General features: G+C 43.2%; 1 protein-coding gene across 2 annotated transcripts in view; it reads left to right on the forward strand.

Moving 5' to 3' along the window:
* Nucleotides 1–25,000, forward strand: part of LOC128685137 (metabotropic glutamate receptor 3-like) — a 111,331-nt gene that overhangs the window by 44,910 nt on the left and 41,421 nt on the right. For both annotated transcript variants that reach the window (XM_070101680.1, XM_070101671.1), the window contains exons 4-6: nt 2,047–2,163; nt 18,216–18,358; nt 24,418–25,000. The exon at nt 24,418–25,000 is cut by the window's right edge and continues 161 nt beyond it. In XM_070101680.1, coding sequence (XP_069957781.1) covers nt 2,047–2,163; nt 18,216–18,358; nt 24,418–25,000 — 843 coding nt within the window. The remainder of the gene's footprint in view (nt 1–2,046; nt 2,164–18,215; nt 18,359–24,417) is intronic.

The raw sequence follows: 25,000 nt of genomic DNA on the forward strand, positions 1-25,000 counted from the left end.
AGATGGGGTTGTAAGAGAAGTAAATGCGAGGGTCTTGGCAAGAGGCGTGGAGTTAAAAGATAAAGAATCACACATAAAGTGGGAGTTGTCACAATTGCTCTTTGCTGATGACACTGTGCTCTTGGGAAATTCTGAAGAGAAGTTGCAGAGATTGGTGGATGAATTTGGTAGGGTATGCAAAAGAAGAAAATTAAAAGTGAATACAGGAAAGAGTAAGGTTATGAGGATAACAAAAATAAATAACAAAAAGGCACAATACCGTGACTGGAACGATACACAAATAACCCGCACATAAAAGACAGAAGCTTACGACGACGTTTCGGTCCGACTTGGACCATTGACAAAGTCACTTTGTCAATGGTCCAAGTCGGACCGAAACGTCGTCGTAAGCTTCTGTCTTTTATGTGCGGGTTATTTGTGTAGGATAACAAAAAGATTAGGTGATGAAAGATTGGATATCAGATTGGAGGGAGAGAGTATGGAGGAGGTGAATGTATTCAGATATTTGGGAGTGGACGTGTCAGTGGATGGGTCTATGAAAGATGAGGTGAATCATAGAATTGATGAGGGGAAAAGGGTGAGTGGTGCACTTAGGAGTCTGTGGAGACAAAGAACTTTGTCCTTGGAGGCAAAGAGGGGAATGTATGAGAGTATAGTTTTACCAACGCTCTTATATGGGTGTGAAGCGTGGGTGATGAATGTTGCAGCGAGGAGAAGGCTGGAGGCAGTGGAGATGTCATGTCTGAGGGCAATGTGTGGTGTGAATATAATGCAGAGAATTCGTAGTTTGGAAGTTAGGAGGAGGTGTGGGATTACCAAAACTGTTGTCCAGAGGGCTGAGGAAGGGTTGTTGAGGTGGTTTGGACATGTAGAGAGAATGGAGCGAAACAGAATGACTTCAAGAGTGTATCAGTCTGTAGTGGAAGGAAGGCGGGGTAGGGGTCGGCCTAGGAAAGGTTGGAGGGAGGGGGTAAAGGAGGTTTTCTGTGCGAGGGGCTTGGATTTCCAGCAGGCATGCGTGAGCGTGTTTGATAGGAGTGAATGGAGACAAATGGTTTTTAATACTTGACGTGCTGTTGGAGTGTGAGCAAAGTAACATTTATGAAGGGGTTCAGGGAAACCGGCGAGCCGGACTTGAGTCCTGGAGATGGGAAGTACAGTGCCTGCACTCTGAAGGAGGGGTGTTAATGTTGCAGTTTAAAAACTGTTGTGTAAAACACCCTTCTGGCAAGACAGTGATGGAGTGAATGATGGTGAAAGTTTTTCTTTTTCTGGCCACTCTGCCTTGGTGGGAATCGGCCAGTGTGATAATAAAAAAACTAAATATATATATATATATATATATATATATATATATATATATATATATATATATATATATATATATATATATATATATATATATATATATATATATACACCGAAAGTTGCATATCTCTTAGTGTATACATACCAAGGGATATGTATCCCTCAGCGAATATTGCAGAAAGGTGGGTATCTTTTTTTTCCACACACCGGCAGCATCCCACCGAGGCAGGGTGACCTAAAATGAAAAACGAAAGTTTTTCCTTATAAATTTAGTAATTAATACAGGAGAAGTTACTAGCCCCTTGCTCCCGGCATTTTAGTCGCCTCTTACAACACGCATGACGTGCGGAGGACGAATTCTTTTCCACTTCCCTATGGAGATAAACAGGAAATAAAAAAGAACTATTAAGAAAATAGAAGAAAACTCAGAATGGTGTGTATACATATGCGTGTACATGTATGTGTAGTGTGACCTAAGTGTAAGTAGAAGTAGAATGATATACCTGGTATCTTGAGTGTAAGTGTGTACCTCTCAGTGTATATTCACCTAGAAGTGTTTATCTCACTAATGTATATACGCCGTGAGTGTCTTTTAATTCTTTTTTAGGGATTCAAGTAGATTTGATATTAGTGTACCGGATAACTGCTGCTTTATTATTCTAAGTGCAGTGGATATGGCTTGACCTAACACAGTAAGTGTTGCTTGTTGTGGAAATAAGTGTTGCTTGTGTTGTACAGGTGTACGGGTGGTAGATACCTGTGGGAGTCCAAACATCTCGGTGAAGGCAGCTCTGACAGCCTGGAGCGACGACGCCTTCGCCTGTCCTAAGCCAGCTCACACTCTCGGATTCCTAGGTGAACATTAAGACTTAGTTACCAGTGTAATGTTTTATTTTGTCACTAAGAATATATATGAACTTCAATGTGAAATGAGCTACTCATTTAATAAAATGGTATAATACTCTCAATTGTTCAAGTATAATTGTATACACATATACAAAATAAAAAGGTTTACTTCGATCACATGTCTTTGGCAGTGTACAGTTAGTATGTCTTGCAAACTGAATAATGGCATTCAGGTACCTCAATAAAGAGTCCTTCAGCATAACTTTACCTCAATAAAGAGTCGTTCAGCATAGCTTTCCTTCCCTTTCTGAGCAGCATTCCATTCTTTTCTAAGCAGCATTCCTTCATTTTCTTAGCAATTATCGTTCTCTTTCTCACCAACTTTCCCTCCTTTGACTCTTTATATTTCAGTTTTCACATTTGGTCTCCATTTTACAAACTTTATTAAGATATCTGAGTCAACTTGTTAGTATCCGTTCGTTCGTAATAAAGACGTGTGACACAAACACGTAGTTCGAAAATTTCGCAAAAATGTGAACACTAGGAGATTTTATTACACACGTTTTGTGTTCCAGGACCGAAACCTTTGCAATAAAATGTCTTAGTGTTAGCATTTTGTGTCTTCTTTCATTTATTAATTCCTTTTCATAGTTTTTCTTCTTGTCTTCTTGCATACATGTTTTTATTTCTGAATTATTGGACTTTCAGTATCTATTGTAGTTGCTCCTTTATCATATCAAAATTTTCTTTATTCTTATTTATACTACTAAAATTTTGATATTATTTACGTTTTGTATTTGAAAAACTATTCAGTCTTAGATTGCTGCCTGGAGAGATACAGTCTCTGGCATCTCCATGTCTGGCCACCTGTCCCCTGATGTCTGGAAAAACATTTCATACATCCTTAAGAAACTACCTCGTAAGTGTTCGTGTTGACATACAAAAAAAATCTAAAGATGGAAAACAACGCGATGTTTATACTGATGACTTCATCAATGTGACGACGAGAAATGCTGTAAACATAATCCATCCTAGTGGTAATGCAGTGGGGTGGTGTTTTGAAAAACAGTTGAACATTCACCAAACAAACTCAGCTACATCATACACTCGCTGTTAGTTTAACAGAAACTGCAGTCCTATATTAACTCGTTTATGTTGATTCTAGATCCGAAATCAGCATTGGCCCGGAACTTCAAGAATTTATTGTTCAGGCATTATTCATTAAAATAATCAGGGTTGTTCAATTGCCACCAGTGCGCCAGCGATTAAGAAAATGCGTGAGCGTTTTGAAAATAAATCCATGACATACCACGGGTGGGGTTAGAACCCGCGATCAGAGTCATAAAACTCCAGACCGACGCGTTAGCCACTGGGACAGCTAGTTACAATAAGATACATTCCAACTATATATATTTATACACCATAGGAAGGTTAGCATAGGCACCACTGTGACCACTGTTAGCAATCGTGTTATTACAATTTCGTGAGTCAAATACATAACATATATCTGTCAGACATTATTTATTTTAAAACAAACCCATTTTAAAACTATACTATTGACGTGTGTGCATGATGGTCAGTTGTCACCAGCTCGTGAGCAATACTGACAGAAAGTGAAAAATTTATTTCCATTTTTTCTGTAATTACAATCCAAACTTGTTGGGTTAATTCTGATTTGAGAATCGAAATAATGTTACTCGAATTAGTCTTAAAACTTACTTTTACCTCGGTAGCAAAACTGTTATCATCCAGTGTAACTGACACAGATTAAAGTCAAAATAAATATGGAGTTAGATCCCACTCTCACAGGACTCCAGTATTTAATGATGATGATACCTGGTTTACACTCACGTTAAATAAACAGACTGATGAATATAATTATATGTTATCTAATAGTTTTATATATCTTCTATTAGAATTAGATTTATTTATGTAGCTGTGAGTATCCCATTAGCCAAGTCTTGTATGCCTGAAGGAGCGAGGGGGGGGAGGGTTCCTACTCCTTCCCTTGAACTTCGTTCACTACCCGATATATTTATTTTATTTTATACTGAAAATGCGTCTATATGAGAATTTTAGGGTTTAAAAAATTAATGGTGATAACCCTGAAAACAAAATTAAACATAATAATACAAGAAAGAAGAAGCACTGCTACAGGCCTACTGCCCCATGCTGGGCAAGTCATACCCACTCATGTACTTGTCTAACCTATTTTTAAAGCAACTCAAGGTTTTAGCTTCAATGAATCTACTCGAGAGTTCGTTATACTCATCCACAATTCTATTACTACACCAGTGCTTTCCTGTATCTTTTCTGAATCTATTTTTCATCTGGAACCCATTGCTATGAGTCCTGTGTTGGGCCATACAACGACACAAAGGCCACACAATAGACACAGAGGTCACACAACAGTCATAGGGGTTACACAATAGTCACAAGGGCCAGACAATGCACACAGAGCCACACAATAGACACAGAAGTCATACAATAAAGACAGGGGCCACACAATAGACGCAGGAGCCACACAGTACACACAGGGGCCATACAATAAACACAAAGACCACACAATAGACACTGGGGTAACACATTATATACAGGGGCCACAGAGTAGAGACCATGCCACACAATAGTGACAGAACTCACAGATGAGACATAGCCACATAATAGCAACTGGGCCAGACTGTAGAGATAATCTCAAACAATAGAGACAATGCCACACAATTGGAAGAGATACACAATATATACAGAGCCACACAAAAGACAGTACCACGCAAGTGACAGCTGTTACAATGTAGAAAATTCAATAGGGACAGGGGCCACACAACAGAGACAGCGGCCACACAAGAGACAGGGGCAACACAACAGAGACAGGGGCCACACAAGAGACAGGGGCCACACAACAGGGACAGGGGCCACACAAGAGACAGGGGCCACACAACAGAGACAGGGGCCACACAAGAGACAGGGGCCACACAACAGAGACAGGGGCCACACAAGAGACAGGGGCTACACAACAGAGACAGGAGCAATACAACAGAGAAAGGGGTCACACAACAGACACAGGGGCCACACAACAGATAGGGGACACACAATAGAGAAAAGGGTCACAAAATGGAGACACGACCACACAACAGAGACATAGACCACACAACAGAGACAGGGACCACACAACAGAGACAGGGGCCACACAACAGAGACAGGGGCCACACAACAGAGACAGGGGCCACACAACAGAGACAGGGGCCACACAACAGAGACAGGGGCCACACAACAGAGACAGGGGCCACACAACAGAGACAAGGGCCACACAACAGAGACAGGGGCCACACATCAGAGACAGGGGCCACACAACAGAGACAGGGGCTACACAACAGAGACAGAGTAACACAACAGAGACAGGGGCCACACAACAAAGACAGGGGCCACACAACAGATACAGGGGCCACATAACAGGGACAGAGGCCACGCAACAGAGGCAGAGGCCACACAACAGAAGCAAGAGCCACACAAGAGGCAGGGGCCACACAACGGAGACAGTGGTCACACAACTGAGACACGGGTCACACAACAGAGATAGTGGTCACACAACAGAGATAGGGGTCACACAACAGACACAGGGGTCACACAACAGAGACAGGGGTCACACAACAGAGACAGGGGCCACACAACAGAGTCAATTTTCACAAAACAGAAACAGAGGTCACACAACAGACAGAGCCCACACAACAGACAGGGGGTCACACAATAGACAGTGGTCACAGAACAGATACAGTGGTCACATAATAGAGACGGTGGTCACACAACAGAAACAGTGGTCACACAGCCGAGACAGGGGTCACACAGCAGAGACAGGAGCCACAAAATAGACAGTGGTCACACAGCAGAGACAGGGGTCACACAACAGAGACAGGCGCCACACAACAGAGACAGGGGCCACACAACAGAGACAGGGGCTACACAACAGAGACAGAGTAACACAACAGAGACAGGGGCCACACAACAAAGACAGGGGCCACACAACAGATACAGGGGCCACATAACAGGGACAGAGGCCACGCAACAGAGGCAGAGGCCACACAACAGAAGCAAGAGCCACACAAGAGGCAGGGGCCACACAACGGAGACAGTGGTCACACAACTGAGACACGGGTCACACAACAGAGATAGTGGTCACACAACAGAGATAGGGGTCACACAACAGACCCAGGGGTCACACAACAGAGACAGGGGTCACACAACAGAGACAGGGGCCACACAACAGAGTCAATTTTCACAAAACAGAAACAGAGGTCACACAACAGACAGAGCCCACACAACAGACAGGGGGTCACACAATAGACAGTGGTCACAGAACAGATACAGTGGTCACATAATAGAGACAGAGACGGTGGTCACACAACAGAAACAGTGGTCACACAGCCGAGACAGGGGTCACACAGCAGAGACAGGAGCCACAAAATAGACAGTGGTCACACAGCAGAGACAGGGGTCACACAACAGAGACAGGCGCCACACAACAGAGACAGGAGTCACAAAATAGAAACAATAGAGACAGGGGTCACACAATAGAGACGGTGGTCGCACCACAAAGACAGTGGTCACACAACCCAGACAGGGGTTAAATAACAGAGACAGGAGTCACAAAATAGACAGTGGTCACGAAACAGAGTCAGGCGCCACACAACAGAGACAGGGGTCACACAACAGAGACAGTGCCCACACAACAGCGACAGGGTCACACAACAGACACAAGGGCCACACAAAGGAGAGAGGGTCACACAACAGACACAGGGGTCACACAACAAAGAGAGGGGTCACATAACAGAGATAGGGGGCAACAAAACAGAAACAGGGGTCACACAATAGAGAGAGGGGCCACACAATGGAGACAGTGGCCACACAATAGAGACAGGAGCCACACAACAGAAACAGGGTCACACAACAGACACGGGGTTACACAACAGAGACAGTGGTCACTCAACAGAGACAGTGGTCGCTCAACAGAGACAGTGGTCACACAATAAAGACAGGGGTCACACAACAGAGACAGGTGTCACAAAACAAAGATAGGGGCCACACAACACACACAGGAGTCACACAAAATAGACAGGGGTCACACAACAAAGATAGGAGGTCACACAACAGAGATAGGGGTCACACAACAGAGACAGGGGTCACACAACAGACACAGGGGTCACACAACAGAGAAAGGGGTCACACAACGGAGACAGCGGTCGCACAACAGAGACAGGGACCACACAACAGAGACAGGGGTCACACAACAGAGACAGGGGTCACACAACAGAGACAGGGGCCACACAACAGAGACAATTTTCACAAAACAGAAACAGAGGTCACACAACAGAGACAGAGCCCACACAACAGAGACAGGGGGTCACACAATAGACAGTGGTCACAGAACAGATACAGTGGTCACATAATAGAGACGGTGGTCACACAACAGAAACAGTGGTCACACAGCCGAGACAGGGGTCACACAGCAGAGACAGGAGTCACAAAATAGACAGTGGTCACACAGCACAGACAGGGGTCACACAACAGAGACAGGCGCCACACAACAGAGACAGGAGTCACAAAATAGAAACAATAGAGACAGGGGTCACACAATAGAGACGGTGGTCGCACCACAAAGACAGTGGTCACACAATCCAGACAGGGGTTAAATAACAGAGACAGGAGTCACAAAATAGACAGTGGTCACGCAACAGAATCAGGCGCCACACAACAGAGACAGGGGTCACACAACAAACACAGGGGTCACACAACAGACACAGGGGTCACACAACAGCGACAGGGTCACACAACAGACACAAGGGCCACACAAAGGAGAGAGGGTCACACAACAGACACAGGGGTCACACAACAAAGAGAGGGGTCACATAACAGAGATAGGGGGCAACAAAACAGAAACAGGGGTCACACAATAGAGAGAGGGGCCACACAATGGAGACAGTGGCCACACAATAGAGACAGGAGCCACACAACAGAAACAGGGTCACACAACAGACACGGGGTTACACAACAGAGACAGTGGTCACTCAACAGAGACAGTGGTCGCTCAACAGAGACAGTGGTCACACAATAAAGACACGGGTCACACAACAGAGACAGGTGTCACAAAACAAAGATAGGGGCCACACAACACACACAGGAGTCACACAAAATAGACAGGGGTCACACAACAAAGATAGGAGGTCACACAACAGAGATAGGGGTCACACAACAGAGACAGGGGTCACACAACAGACACAGGGGTCACACAACAGAGAAAGGGGTCACACAACGGAGACAGCGGTCGCACAACAGAGACAGGGACCACACAACAGAGACAGGGGTCACACAACAGAGACAGGGGTCACACAACAGAGACAGGGGCCACACAACAGAGACAATTTTCACAAAACAGAAACAGAGGTCACACAACAGAGACAGAGCCCACACAACAGAGACAGGGGGTCACACAATAGACAGTGGTCACAGAACAGATACAGTGGTCACATAATAGAGACGGTGGTCACACAACAGAAACAGTGGTCACACAGCCGAGACAGGGGTCACACAGCAGAGACAGGAGTCACAAAATAGACAGTGGTCACACAGCACAGACAGGGGTCACACAACAGAGACAGGCGCCACACAACAGAGACAGGAGTCACAAAATAGAAACAATAGAGACAGGGGTCACACAATAGAGACGGTGGTCGCACCACAAAGACAGTGGTCACACAATCCAGACAGGGGTTAAATAACAGAGACAGGAGTCACAAAATAGACAGTGGTCACGCAACAGAATCAGGCGCCACACAACAGAGACAGGGGTCACACAACAGAGACAGTGCCCACACAACAGCGACAGGGTCACACAACAGACACAAGGGCCACACAAAGGAGAAAGGGTCACACAACAGACACAGGGGTCACACAACAAAGAGAGGGGTCACATAACAGAGATAGGGGGCAACAAAACAGAAACAGGGGTCACACAATAGAGGGGCCACACAAAAGACACAGGGGTCACAAAACAGAGATAGAGGTCAAACAACAGAGGGAGGGGGCCACACAACAGAGACAGTGGCCACACAATAGAGACAGAGGCCACACAATGGAGACAGTGGCCACACAATAGAGACAGGAGCCACACAACAGAAACAGGGTCACACAACAGACACGGGTTACACAACAGAGACAGTGGTCACTCAACAGAGACAGTGGTCGCTCAACAGAGACAGTGGTCACAAAATAAAGACAGGGGTCACACAACAGAGACAGGTGTCACAAAACAAAGATAGGGGCCACACAACACACACAGGAGTCGCACAAAATAGACAGGGGTCACACAACAGAGATAGGTGGTCACACAACAGAGACAGGTGGTCACACAATAAACACAGTAGCCATACAGCAAAGACAGGTGCCACACAACAGAAACAAGGGTCACACAACAGATACAGGAGCCATATAACAGAGACAGGGGCCACTCAACAGAGGCAGAGGCCACAAAACAGAAACAAGAGCCACAAAAAAACAGGGGTCACACAACAGAGACAGGGGCCACACAACAGAGACAATTTTCACAAAACAGAAACAGAGGTCACACAACAGAGACAGAGCCCACACAACAGAGACAGGGGGTCACACAATAGACAGTGGTCACAGAACAGATACAGTGGTCACATAATAGAGACGGTGGTCACACAACAGAAACAGTGGTCACACAGCCGAGACAGGGGTCACACAGCAGAGACAGGAGCCACAAAATAGACAGTGGTCACACAGTACAGACAGGGGTCACACAACAGAGACAGGCGCCACACAACAGAGACAGGAGTCACAAAATAGAAACAATAGAGACAGGGGTCACACAATAGAGACGGTGGTCGCACCACAAAGACAGTGGTCACACAATCCAGACAGGGGTTAAATAACAGAGACAGGAGTCACAAAATAGACAGGAGTCACAAAATAGACAGTGGTCACGCAACAGAATCAGGCGCCACACAACAGAGACAGGGGTCACACAACAGAGACAGTGCCCACACAACAGCGACAGGGTCACACAACAGACACAAGGGCCACACAAAGGAGAGAGGGTCACACAACAGACACAGGGGTCACACAACAAAGAGAGGGGTCACATAACAGAGATAGAGGGCAACAAAACAGAAACAGGAGTCACACAATAGAGGGGCCACACAAAAGACACAGGGTCACAAAACAGAGATAGAGGTCACACAACAGAGGGGGGGGGCCACACAATAGAGACAGTGGCCACACAATAGAGACAGAGGCCACACAATGGAGACAGTGGCCACACAATAGAGACAGGAGCCACACAACAGAAACAGGGTCACACAACAGACACGGGGTTACACAACAGAGACAGTGGTCACTCAACAGAGACAGTGGTCACAAAATAAAGACAGGGGTCACACAACAGAGACAGGTGTCACAAAACAAAGATAGGGGCCACACAACACACACAGGAGTCGCACAAAATAGACAGGGGTCACACAACAGAGATAGGGGGTCACACAACAGAGACAGGTGGTCACACAATAAACACAGTGGCCATACAGCAAAGACAGGTGCCACACAACAGAAACAGGGGTCACACAACAGATAAAGGAGCCACATAACAGAGAAAGGGGCCACTCAACAGAGGCAGAGGCCACAAAACAGAAACAAGAGCCACACAAAAAACAGGGGCCACACAACAGAGACAGTGGTCACACAACAGAGACAGGGGTCACACAACAGGGAAAGTGGTCACACAACAGAGACAGGGCCACACAACAGAGACAGGGGTCACACAACAGAGACAGAGGTCACACAACGGAAACAGGGGTCACACAACAGACAGGGGCCACACAACAGAGACAGGGGCCACACAACAGAGGCAGTGGTCACAAAGCAGAGACAGGGGTCACACAACAGAGACAGAGGTCACACAACAGAGACAGGAGCCACACAACAGAGGCAGTGGTCACAAAGCAGAGTCAGGGGTCACACAACAGAGACAGAGGTCACACAACAGAGACAGGGGTCACACATCCAAAACAGGGGTCACACAACAAAGACAGTGGTCGCACAACAGAGACAGGGTCACACAACAGACAGGGGTCACACTACAGAGACAGAGATCACACAACAGAAACAGGGGTCACACAACAGAGACAGGGGCCACACAACAGAGACAGGGGCCACACAACAGAGGCAGTGGTCACAAAGCAGAGACAGGGGTCACACAACAGAGACAGAGGTCACACAACAGAGACAGGGGCCACGCAACAGAGACAGGGGCCACACAACAGAGACAGGGGTCACACAATAGAGACAGCGGTCACACAACCGAAACAGGGGTCACACAACAAAGACAGTGGTGACACAACAGAGACAGGGGTTACACAACAGAGACAGGGGCCACACAACAGAGACAGGGGCCACACAACAGAGACAGTGGTCACACAACAGAGACAGGGGTCACACATCCGAAACAGGGGTCACACAACAGAGACAGTGGTCGCACAACAGAGACAGGGGTCACACAACAGAGACAGGGGTCACATAACAGAGACAGGGGTCACACAACAGAGACAAGGGACTGAGAACAGAGACAGTTTACACACAACAGAGACAGGGGTCACACAACCGAAACAGGGGTCACACAACAGAGTAAGGGGTCACACAGCAGAGACAGGGGTCACACAACAGAGTGAGTGGTCACACAACAGAGGCATGGGCGACACAATAGAGACAGTGGTCACAAAGCAGACATGGGTCACACAACCGAAACAGGGGTCGCACAACAGAGACAGGGGTCACACAACTGAGACAGGGGTCACACAACAGAGACAAGGGCCTGACAACAGAGACAGAGGTCACACAACAGAGACAGGGGCCACACAACAGAGACAGGGGTCACACAACAGAGACAGTGGTCACACAACAAAGACAGGGGTCACACAACAGAGACAGGGGCCACACAACAGAGACACGGGTAATTAACAGAGACAGTGGTCACACAACAGAGGGGTCACACAACAGTGACCGGGGCCACACAACAGAGACCGGGGCCACACAACAGAGACAGGTGTCACACAACAGAGACAGTGGTCATACAAGAGAGACAGGGGTCACACAAGAGAGACTGGGGTCACACAAGAGAGACAAGGGTCACACAACAAAGACAGGGTCTCACAACAGGGACAGAGGCCACACAACAGAGGCAGGGACCACACAGCAAAGACAGGGTCACGCAACAGAGACAGGGGTCACACAATAGAGACAGGGGTTACACAATAGAGACTGGATCACACAATAGACAGGCACTACAGTATAAAGAAGACTTCACAACAGTGATCAAGGTCACACAACAGAGATTAGGGCCACACAACAGAGACAGTCGCCACACAACAGAGACAGTGGTCACACAACAGAGACAGGGGTTACACAACAGAGACAGTAGTCACACAACATAGATAAGGATCAAACAGCAGACTGGGGTTAAAATATAGAGAACACTTCACAACAGAGATCAGGGTCACACACTTGTGAATTCCATCTTGAATTACGAAGAAATCAATATTTTTAAATTAGATCAGACTCCCGCAAGAATATTCTTGTTGTTTTACTCTTCCTGATAAACTTAAATAAATCCTGATATTTGATCTATATTTTGCATCTCTGAGAGTTACTACAGTGTTATAGAAAGACAATATGAACTATGTAATGTTTCAACTCTCTTTTATACGTAGTTATAAACTACCAGTCTCCATGGTGTGAGTGGTAGTTATAAACTACCAGTCTCCATGATGTGAGTGGTAGTTATAAACTACCAGTCTCCATGGTGTGAGTGGTAGTTATAAACTACCAGTCTCCATGGTGTGAGTGGTAGTTATAAACTACCAGTCTCCATGATGTGAGTGGCAGTTATAAACTACCAGTCTCCATGGTGTGAGTGGTAGTTATAAACTACCAGTCTCCATGATGTGAGTGGTAGTTATAAACTACCAGTCTCCATAGTGTGAGTGGTAGTTATAAACTACCAGTCTCCATGATGTGAGTGGCAGTTATAAACTACCAGTCTCCATGGTGTGAGTGGTAGTTATAAACTACCAGTCTCCATGATGTGAGTGGTAGTTATAAACTACCAGTCTCCATGATGTGAGTGGTAGTTATAAACTACCAGTCGTCATGATGTGAGTGGTAGTTATAAACTACCAGTCTCCATGATGTGAGTGGTAGTTATAAACTACCAGTCGTCATGATGTGAGTGGTAGTTATAAACTACCAGTCTCCATGGTGTGAGTGGTAGTTATAAACTACCAGTCTCCATGATGTGAGTGGTAGTTATAAACTACCAGTCTCCATGATGTGAGTGGTAGTTATAAACTACCAGTCGTCATGATGTGAGTGGTAGTTATAAACTACCAGTCTCCATGGTGTGAGTGGTAGTTATAAACTACCAGTCTCCATGATGTGAGTGGTAGTTATAAACTACCAGTCTCCATGATGTGAGTGGTAGTTATAAACTACCAGTCTCCATGATGTGAGTGGCAGTTATAAATTACAAGTCTCCATGATGTGAGTGGTAGTTAAATACTACCAGTCTCCATGATGTGAGTGGTAGTTAAATACTACAAGTCTCCATGATGTGAGTGGTAGTTAAATACTACCAGTCTCCATGATGTGAGTGGTAGTTATAAACTGCCAGTCTCCATGATGTGAGTGGTAGTTAAATACTAACAGTCTCCATGATGTGAGTGGTAGTTATAAATTACAAGTCTCCATGATGTGAGTGGTAGTTATAAACTGCCAGTCTCCATGATGTGAGTGGTAGTTAAAAACTACCAGTCTCCATGATGTGAGTGGTAGTTATAAATTACAAGTCTCCATGATGTGAATGGTAGTTATAAATTACAAGTCTCCATGGTGTGAGTGGTAGTTATAAACTACCAGTCTCCATGGTGTGAGTGGCAGTTATAAATTACCAGTCTCCATGATGTGAGTGGTAGTTATAAACTACCAGTCTCCATAGCGTGAGTGGTAGTTATAAACTACCAGTCTCCATGATGTGAGTGGTAGTTATAAACTACCAGTCTCCATGATGTGAGTGGTAGTTATAAACTACCAGTCTCCATGATGTGAGTGATAGTTATAAACTACCAGTCTCCATGGTGTGAGTGGTAGTTATAAACTACCAGTCTCCATGGTGTGAGTGGTAGTTATAAACTACCAGTCTCCATGATGTGAGTGGTAGTTATAAACTACCAGTCTCCATGATGTGAGTGGTAGTTATAAACTACCAGTCTCCATGGTGTGAGTGGTAGTTATAAACTACCAGTCTCCATGATGTGAGTGGTAGTTATAAACTACCAGTCTCCATGATGCGAGTGGTAGTTATAAACTACCAGTCTCCATGGTGTGAGTGGTAGTTATAAACTACCAGTCTCCATGGTGTGAGTGGTAGTTATAAACTGCCAGTCTCCATAGTGTGAGTGCTAGTTATAAACTACCAATCTCCATGATGTGAGTGGCAGTTATAAACTACCAGTCTCCATGATGTGAGTGGTAGTTATAAACTGCCAGTCTCCATAATGTGAGTGGTAGTTATAAACTACCAGTCTCCATGGTGTGAGTGGTAGTTATAAACTACCAGTCTCCATGGTGTGAGTGGTAGTTATAAACTGCCAGTCTCCATAGTGTGAGTGCTAATTATAAACTACCAGTCTCCATGGTGTGAGTGGTAGTTATAAACTACCAGCCTCCATGATGTGAGTGGTAGTTATAAACTACCAGTCTCCATGGTGTGAGTGGTAGTTATAAACTGTCAGTCTCCATGGTGTGAGTGGTAGTTATAAACTACCAGTCTCCATGGTGTGAGTGGTAGTTATAAACTACCAGTCTCCATGGTGTGAGTGGTAGTTATAAATTACCAGTCTCCATGGTGTGAGTGGTAGTTATAAACTGCCAGTCTCCATAGTGTGAGTGCTAATTATAAACTACCAGTCTCCATGGTGTGAGTGGTAGTTATAAACTACCAGCCTCCATGGTGTGAGTGGTAGTTATAAACTACCAGTCTCCATGGTGTGAGTGGTAGTTATAAACTGCCAGTCTCCATAGTGTGAGTGCTAGTTATAAACTACCAGTCTCCATGGTGTGAGTGGTAGTTATAAACTACCAGTCTCCATGGTGTGAGTGGTAGTTATAAACTACCAGCCTCCATGGTGTGAGTGGTAGTTATAAACTACCAGTCTCCATGGTGTGAGTGGTAGTTATAAACTACCAGTCTCCATGGTGTGAGTGGTAGTTATAAACTACCAGTCTCCATGATGTGAGTGGTAGTTATAAACTACCAGTCTCCATGATGTGAGTGGTAGTTATAAACTACCAGTCTCCATGGTGTGAGTGGTAGTTATAAACTACCTGTCTCCATGGTGTGAGTGGCAGTTATAAACTACCAGTCTGAATGGTGTGAGTGGTAGTTATAAACTACCAGTCTCCATGATGTGAGTGGTAGTTATAAACTACCAGTCTCCATGATGTGAGTGGTAGTTATAAACTACCAGTCTCCATGGTGTGAGTGGCAGTTATAAACTACCAGTATGAATGGTGTGAGTGGTAGTTATAAACTAACAGTCTCCATGGTGTGAGTGGTAGTTATAAACTGCCAGTCTCCATGATGTGAGTGGTAGTTAAAAACTACCAGTCTCCGTGATGTGAGTGGTAGTTATAAACTACCAGTCTCCATGGTGTGAGTGGTAGTTATAAACTACCAGTCTCCATGGTGTGAGTGGCAGTTATAAACTACCAGTCTCCATGGTGTGAGTGGCAGTTATAAACTACCAGTCTCCATGGTGTGAGTGGCAGTTATAAACTACCACTCTCCATGGTGTGAGTGGTAGTTATAAACTACCAGTCTCCATAGCGTGAGTGGTAGTTATGAACTACCAGTCCCCATGATGTGAGTGGTAGTTATAAACTACCAGTCTCCATGATGTGAGTGGTAGTTATAAACTACCAGTCTCCATGATGTGAGTGGCAGTTATAAACTACCAGTCTCCATGATGTGAGTGGTAGTTATAAACTACCAGTCTCCATGATGTGAGTGGTAGTTATAAACTACCAGTCTCCATGATGTGAGCGGTAGTTATAAACTACCAGTCTCCATGGTGTAAGTGGTAGTTATAAACTACCAGTCTCCATGATGTGAGTGGCAGTTATAAACTACCAGTCTCCATGATGTGAGTGGTAGTTATAAACTACCAGTCTCCATAGTGTAAGTGGTAGTTATAAACTACCAGTCTCCATGATGTGAGTGGTAGTTATAAACTACCAGTCTCCATGGTGTGAGTGGTAGTTATAAACTACCAGTCTCCATGATGTGAGTGGTAGTTATAAACTACCAGTCTCCATGATGTGAGTGGTAGTTATAAACTACCAGTCTCCATGATGTGAGTGGTAGTTATAAACTACCAGTCTCCATGATGTATGTTGTAGTTATAAACTACCAGTCTCCATGGTGTGAGTGGTAGTTATAAACTACCAGTCTCCATGGTGTGAGTGGTAGTTATAAACTACCAGTCTCCATGATGTGAGTGGTAGTTATAAACTACCAGTCTCCATGATGTGAGTGGTAGTTATAAACTACCAGTCTCCATGATGTATGTGGTAGTTATAAACTACCAGTCTCCATAGCGTGAGTGGTAGTTATAAACTACCAGTCTCCATGATGTGAGTGGTAGTTATAAACTACCAGTCTCCATGGTGTGAGTGGTAGTTATAAACTACCAGTCTCCATAGCGTGAGTGGTAGTTATAAACTACCAGTCTCCATGATGTGAGTGGTAGTTATAAACTACCAGTCTCCATGGTGTGAGTGGTAGTTATAAACTACCAGTCTCCATGATGTGAGTGGTAGTTATAAACTACCAGTCTCCATGATGTGAGTGGCAGTTATAAACTACCAGTATGAATGGTGTGAGTGGCAGTTATAAACTACCAGTCTCCATGGTGTGAGTGGTAGTTATAAACTAACAGTCTCCATGATGTGAGTGGCAGTTATAAACTACCAGTATGAATGGTGTGAGTGGTAGTTATAAACTAACAGTCTCCATGGTGTGAGTGGTAGTTATAAACTGCCAGTCTCCATGGTGTGAGTGGCAGTTATAAACTACCAGTCTCCATGGTGTGAGTGGTAGTTATAAACTACCAGTCTCCATAGCGTGAGTGGTAGTTATAAACTACCAGTCTCCATGATGTGAGTGGTAGTTATAAACTGCCAGTCTCCATGGTGTGAGTGGCAGTTATAAACTACCAGTCTCCATGGTGTGAGTGGTAGTTATAAACTACCAGTCTCCATAGCGTGAGTGGTAGTTATAAACTACCAGTCTCCATGATGTGAGTGGTAGTTATAAACTACCAGTCTCCATGATGTGAGTGGCAGTTATAAACTACCAGTCTCCATGGTGTGAGTGGTAGTTATAAACTACCAGTCTCCATGATGTGAGTGGTAGTTATAAACTACCAGTCTCCATGATGTGAGTGGCAGTTATAAACTACCAGTATTAATGGTGTGAGTGGTAGTTATAAACTACCAGTCTCCATGGTGTGAGTGGCAGTTATAAACTACCACTCACAAGATATAATATAAACTACCACTCACAAGATATAATATAAACTACCACTCACAAGATGTAATATAAACTACCACTCACAGATTGTTATATAAATTACCTCTTAAAGAATGTATATAGCGTGAACCAGATGCAGTTGAGTCGATACAAAAAAAAAAAATACATTAAATATTTTAAACTAGACTATCTCTTTTTAATGATCGCGTTAAGCTTGTTTTGTTTATTTCTGCTTAACTTAATGTATTATTTTCAATTCATTACATTATTTAATGTACTTAAAAGGGTTCAATGTAATTTTGTCTATTTTGTATTCATTCATTTATTATTTGCCGGTACTTCCGGCCCGGGTCTTCTCCAGATGGCGACCCGGCGTCTATTTTGTAATAATGTATTTGGTGAATTACAGGTCCTGAGGATGAGGCATCAGCGTCAGCAGTGGGAGGTGCCACACAGTCTCTGGGGTCACCTGTCATGGCATACAGTGCCCGACCCTCACCTGCCTCACATACCTATGACTTCCTCACTCCAGCACCGTACCGCTCTGTTCAGGTACATATACCTGTATATAAGCCCAGTAAGTCAGCGGTAGTGTGCTTGGCCAGGGATGGCCAACCTTGACACATCTGCCAAAAGTGGCGCATTGCGTGATTAAAAGTGACACATTGAGCCTAGTGATAGACCTACTCATACAAAAGACATTAACCAATAACCGATTTGTAGATAAAATTATAACAGAAATTTCATTAACTTACAGCAGAATAAATCTAAGACTTAGCAATCATTTTTAATGATATTATTATTTCATGTACATCTTTTAGCGAATAGCATTTTCCTTCATATTAATCTGTTATCAGTAAGACTAGGTACAAGTTGCAGTTAACACACCCACACTGCATTTACACGTTGCTATATATTCACCATACATAATGCTCTGCCCTTATCAGGGACACTGCATAAAGAGGGACTTTCGTGCAAGAGTTGCCCCATAAGTGTGCACGTTTGATACTTCGATCTTGATGCGCCAGGCACCAGCAGCGGCTTCATCACAGTTTACAACTGACACTCATGCAGTAGAGTTGTGCTTCGTTCTTCGTGAAGAATTAAACTTTTGCACTTTTCGAACTTAAGTTTTGTTTTTACAGTCACCCATCACAGTGCAAAAGAAAAGCAGGAAGTGACAGTAAGCGTCAGTTTAATGAACGGTGGGAAAATGAGTTCTTATTTACTGATGGTCCGTCAGGAAAACCATTGTACATTGTTTGTGAAAATATTCACTCAGATTATAGAAGACATGATCTTAATAGACACTATAAGAAAACATCAGGCTAAAATAGAAGAAAAACTGAAGTCAGTGCTTGGGTCTGAGTTACGGAAAGAATGTGTGGCTAAAAAAAAGACTACAATAAAAAAATACAGAATATATTTGTTAAAAGAAGTTGTGAAAGTTTGGCGATGATGGAAGTGTCCAGCGAAATTGTCTTCTTGTTGGCTAAAACCGGAAGCTTTTCTCAGATGGAGAAGAAATTGTTAAGGTTTGTCTCCAGATATTTGCAAGATGTCTTGGTGATAAAAATATTGAAAGAAAAGTAGACGAAATTGCTGTGTCAAAGCAAACAGCTACAAGAACTTTCCCAAGATTATCTGAGCAACACGAAGACCTTGACCATGTTTCTACTTTCTTATCTATAGTTCCGAAAGAATCTGCTGAAATATGTGATGTAGCCCAGTTAAACATTTTTATAAGAGGAATTGATGATAATTTTAACATCTTTAAAGAACTTATCGGTCTTGAGTCACTTCATGGAAACACAAGAGGATCAGACATATTTGACAAAGTATAATCATGCCTAGAAAATCTGAAACTAGATTCTAGTAAACTCATCATTGTTTGTACTGACGGATCACCGTCGGTGATGGTAAAGCAGCTGGGACTGTAACTTTGCTGGAAACCTTCTTAGGTCTTCATTTACTAAAATATCACAGCATTATATACTAAGAGTCACTGTGTGGAAAACCTTAAATTTGCAGCATGTTATGCTACCGGTTGTGAAATGCGTGAATAAAATTAGAGCAAGAGACTTAAACAGAAGAGAATTCAGAGAATATCGTGAATTGTTAGATTTTGAATATAGTGATCTCATCCTTCATTGTGAGGTGCGACTCTGGCTTCTCAGTAGATTTTGGAAACTGAAAAATAGTGTTCATAATTTTCTAGAAGAATGAACTGCCTGAGGAAAGAGCCTTTTATGTGATAATAAATGGTCTGATTTAACATTTTTAGTTGATGTTAGCAGCCATTTCAATGATCTAAATTTAAAACTGCAGTGCAAGAACAAATTGTTTCCTAGCTTAGTAAATGATATCAGTACATTCAAGATGAAGTTAAAACTGTTTACCTCTCATTTACAAAATGAGAATATGAGTCAGTTTCCAGACTCCTGTCTCTTACGGATGGAACAATACCAAAATTTTTTTAATACCGGCCCTGTGGCCTGGCTGGCAAAGCTCTCGCTTCACACGCTATGTGTCTGGGTTCGATTCTCGGCAGGGATGAAAACATTGGACGCGTTGTTTTTCTTATGTCTGTTTCCTGTTCACCTAGCAAGTAGGTACCTGGGTGTTTATATATATATATATATATATATATATATATATATATATATATATATATATATATATATATATATATATATATATATATATATATGTGTGTGTGTGTGTATGTGTGTGTGTGTGTGTGTGTGTGTGTGTGTGTGTGTGTGTGTGGTGCCGAATAGGTAAAATTGGTCAATTAGCAAGAACTCATTTGGAATTAAGTTCTTTCTAAAAATTTCTCTTATGCGTTTAAAGATATATATTTTTTATTTGTGTTAATGTAATAATTAATAATTTTGCACCAAAAGAACCTTAGAAAGCTTACCTAACCTTATTATAAAAAGCTCAGTTTAATTTAGCCTAATCCAACTAAATATATTTTAGATAACTTTACAATAATTTAATAATAAACAAACACAATGAAATATATTTTTTTTCGTTAGGTTCAGAATGATTTTTGCGAAATTATTACATACACAAATTTTTGCTTGCCTTATTCGGCAAGAAGAACGTTGCTATTTAAAACGAAATCGCAAATTTTGCCTGTTAGGTGAAATCATCTCAGCCAATCAACAAGTGATAGATATAGTGAGACCAAAACTACCAAGAGCATCAGTCATTGCCCCTACAAATAGCGTCTTGCTTGGAGCACCTCTGGGAAGCGATGCCATTGACACAATTCTCAGGAAGAAACTGGAAGATTTGAGTAGAATGGAACAACGAATAAGCAATCGTGGGTGCCAAGATTGCCTATTCGTTGTCCCTTGTACCTTCTCACAAAGTGCTTGAGTCTGCCCAGGTTGACATATTTCCTAAGATGTGCACCTTCATATGATAACCCTATACTGCATGAATATGACAGTATCCTGAGGCAGATTTTTACGAAAGTACTTAACCTTACTCTAGAAGACGGGCAGTGGAACCAAGCTACACTTCCAGTCAGACTAGGAGGCATTGGTGTCCGCAAGTCATCAAAGATTGCGCTATCTGCTTTCCTGTCCTCATGCGTTGCATCCAGTGAACTTCTAGCAGAGATTCTCCCTGAACATTTTAGGGACAAGGTTGAGGTTCAGGACCAAAAGTTCGTTGACGGAGCCATGATCTGGGATAATCTAACGGGCTCTGAAACCAGACCTGCTATCCCCCAACAACTGCAGTCACAGTCACACTGGGATAGCACAGTAGTGCTGAATATAGCCTCATCAATGCTTCAGAGTGTGTCTGGGAAAGTTAGAGCCCGCCTACTGGAAGTGAGAATGCCTCATGCAGGGGACTTTCTGTTGGTTGTTCCCAACTCCAGTCTTGGCACACGCCTCGACCCACAGACCATCCGCATCGGTGATGCCCTTCGACTTGCCGCCCCTATTCTCGCCGAACACAGGTGTATTTGCGACAGCAAAGCAGCAGGCCGATTCGGGTACCATGGTCTTGTGTGCTTTAAATCCGAGGGAAAGATTGCAAGGCATGAAGAGGTTAATAACATTATCAAGAGGAACCTCACAACAGTCGGATGCCCACCAATAAGGGAGCCACCCCAACTATGAAGAGCTGCAGTCAAAAGCGTCCAGATAGAATCACCCTTCAAGCATGGACAGACGGCAAGCAGGTGGTGTGGGACTACACTTGTGCATCTACCTTGGCTGATACCTATCTCCAATACACCAGGGAGGAAGGAGGGGCAGCTGCCAGCTTCAGGGAACTTGCCCGTCATTATAAGTTTGCTCCCATACGATCGGAGACCCTTGGCTCATGGGGAAAGAGTGCATCTAAGTTCCCTGAGGAGCTAGGCAAAAGACTCATTAGGGTAACTAGGGATCCCAGGGCGCTGCTGTTCAGAGAGGTAATGCCTGCTGTATCTTGGGCACTGCCCCAGGTATGAGGAGTTGGATGAGATTTTTGCATTTAATCAGTGACTTACACGTAACAATATGTACTAGACATGTATCTCATTTACACCTCATGTACTGTATATACCATCTTTATATCAACAATGTATCTGTGAAATCTTTTGTACCATATTATGTAATAAAATATACCTATTGGTAAAAAAGAATGAAAAGATGGGGTGGTAGGGGAAGTAGAATATTCCAATGGCTTCAGGAAGAAATCCAAATACTCTTCCTTGAAGCCTTTTTATCCACTTCTCCGAGGCTATCGGTCCCACAAATATATATATATATATATATATATATATATATATATATATATATATATATATATATATATATATATATAGATAGATAGATAAATAGATAGACATACATACATACATACATGCATACATACATACATACATACATACATACATACATACATGCATACATACATACATACATACATACATACATACATACATACATACATACATACATACATACATACATACATACATACATACATACATATATTTCACAACCGGTATTAAATAACACAGGATGGTTATTAACTGAATTTCTTTGAGGTTATAATGTCAATACCTATTGTTTGGCTTGTTGTGTCAGGTACTTGTTAGTTAATGTGTGTGCATGTGTGTGTGTGTGTGTTTGTGTACTCTCATTTGTGTATGTGTGAGTGTGTTTGTGTGTATGCATATGTATGTGTGTGTGCGTGGGTGTGGGCAACTCACAATCGTGAGGTAGAGAGGGCTATTGTTGATATTTTTAAGCACACATGTAATATTAATATTATAAATAGTATCGGATAGTATCGGTAGTTTTTTCCGATATCGTTTCCATAAAAATGACCGATACTCGGCGATACCGATACTTTGGCACATCCTTATAGTAAGCTACAACCATTCCTTGGTGACCTTAATTAAACATCTGCTGCTATACAAGCCATACAGGATTAATTATTATTATTTTTAATTACAGTGATAACATTAATAATAATAATAATAATAATAATAATAATAATAATAATAATAATAATAATAATAATAACGGCAAAAACAAACAGCAACAACAGTAACAACAACAACAACAACAACAACAACAACAACAACAACAACAACAACAACAACAACAACAACAACAACAACAACAATAATAATAATAATAATAATAGTAATAATAATAAACAATAATGCTTCGTTTGTCAGGTTTAACGTTGAATGGGAATCTAACTCGCTACTTGTTTCCTTAGAAATGACAGCCTTTTCTTTTCCTGTCTGCCTTTAGACTATGCACAGTGGCATATGCATCCATTTCTTTGCTTTCCATGCTTTTTGTTTGTTCTTTTTCATTGCGCCCTTCTTATCTATGACTCTAAGTTTCTCATCTCTAAATTATCCAATCTTCTCAGTTCATTCTCTTCCCTTGCCTGTTCTCCCATTGTCATAGACTCCACCTGCTCCTACGCTAAACGAACCTTCTCCTCTAAATCCAGTTATCCTGTTAAAACTTCAGTAATTTACCTTCCGTGTATTCTAATATGGAAAATCTTAATAACAGCCTCCTACCTCAGGATATCAAACTTGTATTTCGTCAAACAAATAAACTTCATAAAAAATTTGACTCATATTTTTTCGCCTACCGCCACTGCTTACGATGTCTACCTTGCTCCTCTTATTCTCTCCGTTACATTGGTGAAACTGGTCTCCCTCACTAGAGAAGTGTTCGCCTTGCTAACACTGACATGTTAGACATCATGGTCATTTTATCTGGACCTCTTTCAGAACTATCTATCTATCATTTTCAAAGCCTTCCTAGACGTTATACACAACAATCCTGTCGATGCCTGTCTCTCTCATTACACTGTCAAATGCTCTAAACTTCAGAACACTCGTGACCTTGACCTGTCGTCTAAAATGTTCTTTCCTGTCTTCTGACTTTCACTTAGTAATATCCATTGTAGTAATAGGTTAGGCTTAAGCTTGCCCGAAATGTTTTACATAACTATGTGCTTTCTGCATGCATAACTAATTGCTTTCGAAATGTTGTCTAAAGTTTCTTTTTCCAAATTACGACTAAAGTTAAAAAAGCTTGACCATAATTTAGTAATCTATCTTGCAGGCGGCCGTGCAGGTACTAAGCAGCGCAGGTGTTGACGCTATCAGCATCGTGCACACTGCCGACACCGAAGGGCATGTGCTAGTTGAGCACATCATCTCAGCGGCAGAGTATGCTTATATATGTGTAGAGATGGTGCTGGAGGATGGCAACACTGTGGGGCTCACTGAGGTGCTACGCGAGGGCCCTGGCACGCTGGTCATCCTAGGCAGCAGACACAGAGTACAAAGTCTGACCAGGGCCCTCGGGGGACCGCAAGGCCCTGTCGACCTCCTGCTGTTAATAGACAGCGGCGGTCCCGTGCCACAGGTGGAGCTGGCTGGCTTGGAGACGCCTGCAATTCTTCTGCAACGAACTGTTCACCGTCTCCCAGAGTTTGCTTCTTTTTTGGAAAGGGACTTGGAGTCTGATGACGGGCCACGGCGACAATACATGGCCACCCTTTCTAAGTGTGGAGAAGTGAGAATGGGCTACGACGCCGCCGCAAACTCCGCCATCGCCGCGGTATTAGTGTACGCAGAGGCGCTGAGAGAAGCGCAGGCTACACACTGCAGCACTGAGGAAAGTTTATGTCGCAGTGTTACAG

Source organism: Cherax quadricarinatus, chromosome 5, assembly GCF_038502225.1.
Source record: "Cherax quadricarinatus isolate ZL_2023a chromosome 5, ASM3850222v1, whole genome shotgun sequence".
Taxonomy (NCBI): domain Eukaryota; kingdom Metazoa; phylum Arthropoda; class Malacostraca; order Decapoda; family Parastacidae; genus Cherax; species Cherax quadricarinatus.